This window comes from Zeus faber (genome assembly GCF_960531495.2).
Source record: "Zeus faber genome assembly, chromosome: 4".
Taxonomy (NCBI): Eukaryota; Metazoa; Chordata; class Actinopteri; order Zeiformes; family Zeidae; genus Zeus; species Zeus faber.
The window spans coordinates 12236806-12245064 of record NC_137191.1 but is presented as its reverse complement, the minus strand read 5'-3'; the positions used below and the strand labels follow the sequence as shown (position 1 = coordinate 12245064).

Here is an 8259-nt window from a genome sequence, read left to right as displayed (position 1 = left end):
AAGTTAAAACCTTTCAACAAATATTCAAATAATACATTAATGGCTCTCCAATGGCACTGTGCTCTTAGCTGTGACAAAATGTTCTAATGTCAATTCCCAAGTAATTCTGTGAATGAGGATATGAGCTCAGCTTTTTCACAGGTTTAAATAAAGCTCAGTAATCCTATTCATAAACAAAACTATTTCTACTATAATCAGGTTATAGAAATCCACAAGACCTCAATGAAAGCTTCAGAAATGTTTAAGGAAACTACTGATTTATCACATATCCATTCTTAAATCCAATAAGACATTGTCAGATTTTCCAAATGATAGGGCACCCTCATTCACATCTCTTCTCAGTGTATTCATGACCTCACTCCAAACAACATTTGGTTTATAGACGGTTTATTAAACAGGTTTTTGCAAAACTCCCATGTGTAAGTTGGTAAGTTCCATACCAAATCATGGAAAACACTAAACCCCTCCCAAAATACAAATACAAAACTTATGATGAACAATAACAATTAATTCAATTCATTGTATAACACATTTGTAAATATTTACATTTTTGCATGCATTGTGAAGTGAAAAAGGAAATAAAATAAAAATGGGACCCCATTCAGGCCTGGCATCATGTATCGGGATATATCTGAATTCTATATATCTGAGTCTGAAATGGATTGCAGTCACACCATGATCATGTCTGAAATTAGTCACTTGTCTTTCGCAGCTTAATAAGAAAATAACTGCACTGTTGTCCTTACTCTAAGTTTATTTGTAGAGGACGTTTCATACACAAAGGCAATTCAACGAGCATTCCAACTAAAGTGACCTAAAGTTAATGTTTTGGCATTGCTGCCACATTCCGCTCGAGTAGGTTTCCTGCATTTATTTGGAAGTGTCCTCATATACGGCTGTGAATCATCAAATTGACTTTGTCTCAATCCTAATATAAAGTAGGATGGACATTGTTAAATCAGCTTATTTTTGAGTCAATTTGCAGTTTCTTAGCAATCAACACGTACTACCCCTGAGTTCACAACCTTAAATTTTCATTTTCACTGACCACAAACTGAACATTTTTACTGACAACATTTAAAATTGGCAATGTAACCAATAACCCTTTCCTTCCAAGTGGCCTGAAGAGAGCGTTGTGTTATTTTCAAAGGACGACAGATTTGCAGCCCTCTCCTACGTCACTCGGTGCCTCAGTAGAATTAGAACCTCCCTCCATCTGAGTAACTCCACCCACGGCTGGAGAATAACAAGCGCCCTGGGAAGTGCTCTGCTGGCTGAAAGACCAGCACAAATCTTTTCAAAGAAAGAGGAATTAATACCAATACCTGTCAGAGAAGAAACTCGACAATGGAAATGTATTTAAAAGTAATTCTGCTGTGTGTTTCTTTCTAAAAAATAAATAAATAAAAGAAAGTATACAGTTGTTAAGACTGTAGACTGCGGCGCGTGATCCGCTGTGCGTTTCTCCACACAAAACTATTGAAAATTGTGTTTTTATCATATATGTATTTATTTTATTTTCCGACGTTCACATGAAACAAAAAATCCCTGCGTTCGCTGTCCCGGTGCGGTGTCCCCCACAAGCTTGGAGCCCGGACACGAAAGTCTGAACAAACTTGTACAACTAATAGACTGAAGATTGTGCAACTGGAATGCTTATTTCTTGCTTTAAATTTGTTCAGAAATTTTGGTGGACTGATGAGGTGAAATCAGTGAAAGTTTACTGACTTGATACAACGGAACCCTGAAGTAATGCTCAAAGCCCATCGGCTCACAGAACTAGGGGCCTAAACAGAGCGTCCTGGAATAGGACATTAGAGGCATGTTAGACTGGTTAGAATGCATAATCCAGAGTGGTATTTTAAGCAAAAAAGTAAAAAGGCATGTTCTGGGGACCTCAGAGACCTATATAAACTTGTTGAAAAGGAGATTAATAGGCCCCCTTTAAGTGCATGGACGGATAAAAAAAAACGAACTGATGAAAGACTTGAATATCAAATTCATGATGATTCATGAAGTCGCCACCTGTATTTAGAGCGGACCGGTTGCATTTAAATGCCAGGTGTGAACAGGGTCTAAGAGTGCATATATGCAGTAGAGCGCTACAAAGAATAGACAAAGGTCTGAGGTCTCTTAGTTGCTCCGTTTCTTTCGCACCTCCAACATACGGTGCTAAGGATACAACTTTTCTGCTACATCTTAATTCCTTTCTGGGCTTGCTTCAGCAAAGAATCAAAGTCCAGGTCTTCAAACTTGTTATGAGCGGGTGACGAATCTACATCTCTGCTAGAATCTAAGGAGGACAGAAAAAGAACAGGTTTACTGTCATTTTTAAATCAACATAGATTCAACATGGCTGCTATGAAGTATTTACTTAAATGAGGTAAAAGTGGCACGGTGGTGACATTTCTGGTTCGTAACACTTTACTCAGCTGATCTCTCAGGCTTATTATGCTGGCTACTAAAGCTCTTGATCTCACCCAGATCAGCGTAGTGAGTCTTGCAGAACTGTCGCCTCCCACCGAAACAAATGTCAAACGGCAGCTCATCAGGCCTCCTCAGCTTGCTGCCGTTCTCAATGGCTGCAAAAGCGTCCTTCATGTCGTAGAAAGTGACAAAGCCGTAGCTGTCGCTATGGGCACCGAGAGATGCGGGACATGAGTGTTGACGGCCAACACAACACTCAAGGCATTTCATAAACAGTTCCGTCCCAGCATACTCACATTTTGTCCCTGAAGTGAAGCGAGACACATTCCACCTCTCCGAACAGAGAAAAGCGTTCCCTCAGCTCGTCGTGCTTCATAGATCTCCGAATACGGCCCACATACACCACCCTGCGCTCATCCTGTGCGGGGATAAATACTTAATCAACGAATCAGGGGTAACCAAAACAGCGCAACCTGTTCAAATATCGCTCATACTCACGATGGCTTTTAGTTTTTGAATCCTGATCTCCTGCTGTCTCCTGCGCCTCCTGGTCTCTTTGCTTGAGTTTGATAAAAGGTTACGGTGGGGGGGGGGGGGGCGGACAAGAAGACTGATATCAGCAACTGACACGCTGTACCTCTCAATGGAGCCAGGGAGTAAGAGAGATAAAGGCACACTACATGCATTTCCACATTTCTACTTGAACGAAAAAAATAAATAAAATCAACCGACCTGTAAACATCTCTCCAACGCCTCTGACGACTCTGAGGGGACGGGGACCTGGACCGCGACCTGGACTGGGACCAAGACCTGGATCTCGACCTGCTCGACCGTGACCTGGAGTAAGAGAACCTGTATCGCCGCGGAGGTGAGCAAGAGACGGAGCGAGAACAGGATCCCGATGACGAACTGGAGCTGCTTTCTGAACGCTCGGGACGGAACCTGTGAAACAGACAGGTTGGAGGACGACTAATGCACGATGCAACGATAATGAGCTAGTTAGGGGGGAAATGGAGGACTGAATGTTACCTTTGCCTTTTTGGCGAGGGAGAGGGAGAGCTGGAGCAGCTGGAGGAAGACGAGGAAGCAGAACTGGATCTCGAGTGATGGGACCTCTGGTATCTCCTCGTTACCGTCTTCTCCCTTCCGCGGTCGGGAGGGCTGGGGGGAGGAGTGGCAAGAATGCATAGCGGTGGCGTGTCCTCGACTTTACCATTTGAAGAACAGTACTCCTGTCCGGGCAGGGAACCGTCTGGGTCCGTGGGAAGCTTTGTCTCTGAACATGTCCTTTGGTCACTGAGTCTTGAGGTGGCGTTGGCTGCGCAGGGCGCGTCGTGGCTTTTGCAGATAGTCGTAACACTCGCGTTGTGGGTAGTCGGCTGCGTTTTATTTGTGAGGTAAGAGTCATCCATGTGAGTGGACGTTTGAGGGTTTCTACACGTCGTCGCACTGACTGAAGGGTCCTGAGGTATACAATAGTCATGGTCAGAGAACACGGACGTGCAGGAAGCCACCCGGGAATAAGCAGGGGTCACGAGAGGCTTGGAGAGGCTGGGCTGCGTCTTCTTGAAAGGTAGAGGCTGGGGGTCTATGATTTGAATGGCTCTGGGTGACGGAAGTCTGAGTTTTGCCGGTTGTTTCCTCTGAGGTGACAAAGGAGAAAGTGTCCGCTGCTGTTTAGCTTGAGTACGGTCCTGAGTGCTGAGAATTATTTCAGTGCCAAGAGGTTCTGGAACGCCTTTAGATACCACCGTTCGATGAGGTTGCAGGATTGTGAGGTCTTTTGCCCTCCCGAGCATCTCTGAGGTGCTGAAAGATCCCTGACCTTGGATCTCTTGAGCTCTGCCCAGGCTCAAGTGTGTCTGGAAGTTCGGAGAAACACAGCCTCCGGGGATGTTCTCTGGTGTGGCTTGCAGCTCACACTTGGTCTCTACTTTGGCTGAAAAACGACAAAAGAGAAACGCTTGCAATTGGTCATGCTAGCAACCTGCAGAGAGCCTGGCACTATAATCTGTATTCCTACTACAGTGTAGTAGGAATGCAGAGACTATGTTACTCAGCACTCACCTTGTGTTTCCTCAAACTGCTCCAGGAGGCTTGTCAGGTCAGAGGCTTCTATTCCTGAAAGAGTGATGGCAAGAGAAGATTGTTGAAAAAAAATGAATTTTGCTTTTAATAATTCAGACGTCATAAACGGATGAAGGGAAACAGCGCACCTGAGTCACCCATCGGGGTCGACTCGCTGAAGTCAATTTGAGAGGATGCTTGAAGTTCCTCAGAGGAAGGGAAACAAAGGGGTGTCCCTGTAGGCTCATTCTCCAATGGGGTGGGAATGTTAACAGGGTCAGTTTGCCAAGTGGGATGTTGCGACGAATGTTGTGTCAGATCTGGATTTAAGGATTGAGGAATCTTTGGGAAAGGCTCTGTTTTTGTCGTTGAGTTCTGGATGGATTCCTGAGAGGGTTGTTTCTCAATAAGTTCAGTCTGTGTTGTGGTAGGGTACTGCGGTTGAGACTGAGACAGTGGAAGTTTGTTATTCGATGGTCGTTTCGAGACTTCACTTTTGGTTGCCTGAAGGTTCTCAGAGTCAGGATCGTGGTTAAGTAATAATAATTCGGACTTTGGCTCTTGTGATGGTGCCTCTCTTTGAACTTGTCGCTTCGGAATCTCTTGAAGCAGGTTAGTGGTTTTGAGGTTAGTGTTCCCGTCGTGATGCACCTCTCTTGGCTTTGTCTCCGGGAAACACTTGGTGGCGGCGAGTAACGAAGCAGGCTTGATCCTGTCTGTTTTGGCGACAGGCTGGGGCAGTAGAACCGGATTGGGAGGATCGCTATTCAGCATCATGGGTTTCTTGGCTGGGCTCGTCCTGCTCTGAGGAACGGCGACGACTGGGACGGGTGAGATTGTTTTGGATTCGGTCCTTGAGCGCTTCAAGCGGCTTTGACGTGCGGGATTCGACGGTTTAGCCTCCACCGAGTGAGGCCCAGGCGGCAGAGTGCCGCGGGATGATAAAGTCTGCTGACTGGTAGTTTTAGATCTACTACAGTTACTGTCACTGAGGGTAATTGCATTGTGGTGTGTTGTCTTTGGTCCTTGTAAACAGAGGATGGGAGACAGCTCTTTGGGCACTTCAGAAAGACAGGGCCACTTGGTGGTGTTATTTCCCTGGTTTTCCACCAGGGGCTGCCTCTTCTGGCGCAGCTGCCTGTACTGTTGGAGGCTGAGGGGTTTCGGTTTGGTCTCACCCTTAGACAGCACGGCAAACGCAGCGTCAGTAATGTCCGCGTTGTTGCCGCCGGTTTGAGAAGGTGGTGCTGTGAGGGACTCCAGCTCTGTCAAAGTTGGATCTTCAGGGGTCTTGGTGCTCTTGGTTGGAACTGAAAGCGCAATTTCACTTGTCTGTCTCTTTGCTTCATTCATCAACTTGTTTTGATCGGCCACCTCTCCTGGAGGCTCGTCAAAGTTTACCACCTGAATCGAGCCAAAGCTCACCCTTTTCCTCTCCTTCAATGAGCAATTTCTGGATGTATTCCCATTCACCAGCACACTCTTTAGCTGCGTGCCCTCAGCTTTAACCTTCTGCCCGTTACTTTCATCTCCTAACAACTCTCCCTTGGTCTCATCGTCAGTCACATCGACGTCTATCTCTTCGTCGCTGTCTCCTGAGGGTTTCTCATATTTCCAAATCTCTCCCAGGCAGGGTAACGTGTGGTCCACGTTCAATTTAGATGAGGCGGTTTGTCTGGACACACTTGACCAGCCTGTCGCCTCTTCCTCAAGGCACAGCTGGAGGCAATATGGGTGCATGAGCTTCACAAGGTTGACCAGAGATGTTGAGGTGAAAACCTCTATTTCCGTCTCCATCCTCTGATGTATGAGTGAGTTTGTGGAGCACAGTGACTTCTGACTGGCTTTCTTGACGCCCAGTGGCAGGGTGTTGCCCTCTCCTTTACTCTTGGAACTCTCATGCCCATCGCTTGGTTGAGTGAAGACCACATGTGTCGATTTGAGTTGAGACCTTACCAGTCCGTCGGCCATAGTTTCCTCCTGAAAGAGAAAAATAAATGTTTCTAAAATCCAACTCACGGTATGTAGCGCCAAAGTTATAGTCTGTGGGTAAATGCATGGGCCTTCATAAAAATGAGAATACATCTTCTCTTTATTTGTAGACAACACTTGGATAGAGTGAGGGTTCATACCTGTTTTAAGGCAGATTGGCTCACTGGGTTTTGGACAGTTTGAGCTCCAGCCACACCCAACAGCTTCCGTAACTGAAATGAAACAGAAAATTGACCTTGAAATAGATGCTGAGGGAGGGTTATATGTTATTATGTCTGAGTTATGACACATCATACAAATCATTTTTTAGATATTATTTATCCTAGGGAAAGTGGAACATTTCAAGCAATATTATAGGTACAGGTTACAGTTTCTATATGAGTATTAAAAAAAAAACCACCCATGAGGAATAATCAATGCTATTATGAACAATGCGTGCACCTACCGGAGAACAGTTTCTGTGTTTCTGGTTCGTGAGGAGGTGAGAGTCAGGCAACGTGTCAAAGGGAGACAGTGTCCCTTCATCATCTTCTACACTGTCAAGTATCTCTGTCAGCGCTGTCAGCAAAGACGACTCACTCTCTTCCTCAATGTCACTCTTATCTTGAGCCTGGAATCGAGAGAAAAACTGTATCAACATCAAGCACCGAACGGCATGAAAATGTGAAATGCAAAATTCTGACATTTTACAAGATAAACAGATAAATGGCTGCTATTATAACTTTAATATTATTGTCACTATTATATAGCTAACTATTTTTTTTTTTTAATAATGTACTTGCACTGGTGTGTGGCTATCATTGCCAGGGGATATGAAATGTCTGCTGTTATGACAGTCCCAGTCTGACAGCAAAGCTGGCTCGGCCTGTTGCTTTCTTAAAGGCCTGTGTTAGTGTTTTCTGCCTTTTCTTGTCGCTGTGTGGGTTAAGTGGTGATCAAATGAGCTGATGATACCAAGCTGTATGTTGTTCTGACCTCGGTTGCACCAGCTGAATCTTGAAAGATGGACAGGATAGACTGGTCCATGCAGTCCTGTGTATTTATCATCACTCCATCCAGGACGGCTTTGCTCAAGTCGAGCTGCTCATGAACGAAAGAGAGGGATAGAGAACACATCCATTGCATTTAATGCACTCGACTTGATTAGAGCAAAACATAATTATTCAAGAGTAACAAAGCTGTGCACATCACGGACCCAACTCTGAGATCATTTGTTTCATGCAGTGACAGCGTAAGGAGACGTTAGCCTCTCCCTGGGCGTGTCCACATGGGAGGACACTGACGTGACATGACTGTGTGTTCTTCTGGATACTTCTCAGCATGAATGGGAATAATGCACATTCATACAGAATAGATATTCCAATCAAATGTACACTTGGCTAAACGTTTAAATTGTTTCATTTTTTAACAAAGGACCTATTAAAAATGGTGTCACAGACCATGTTCTTACCAAAAGCAGTAATATTGGGGGTTAAAAAGCAGGATAAATGTCCTAATCAAAGACATTTTTATGCTGGACCAAAAAGCATCATATATATATAACCTAATATATAAAACATTTTGTCAAGACTTGGATAAGCACGTCTGCAAATGCAAGGAAAACTTACAAGGAAATTTGAACGTCACATAACAGTAACGTCATAGGTCACAACAGATATCAATATCATATGTACTACACACTGTTATAACAACTTGCACAATTTTCTACTTTTGACAAAGGGCGAGGTTTTACAGAGGTTTTTATTGTTAAGTAGTTTATCCTGTATGACCATA

At 44.5% G+C, this 8259-nt stretch overlaps 1 protein-coding gene across 1 annotated transcript; it reads right to left on the bottom strand.

Annotated features, from left to right (window-relative positions):
* Positions 1-422: 422 nt before the first annotated feature.
* Positions 423-7523, bottom strand: LOC307229397 (uncharacterized protein). The gene is made up of 11 exons (XM_079999397.1): positions 7462-7523; positions 6932-7096; positions 6627-6698; positions 5478-6474; positions 4215-4366; positions 3457-4070; positions 3160-3369; positions 2926-2986; positions 2724-2845; positions 2481-2632; positions 423-2293 (listed from the first exon to the last, which is right to left on the bottom strand). Exons 1-11 carry the CDS (start codon positions 7510-7512, stop codon positions 2193-2195), a joined length of 2697 nt encoding a protein of 898 aa, XP_079855523.1. The 5' UTR covers positions 7513-7523; the 3' UTR covers positions 423-2192.
* Positions 7524-8259: the final 736 nt, after the last annotated feature.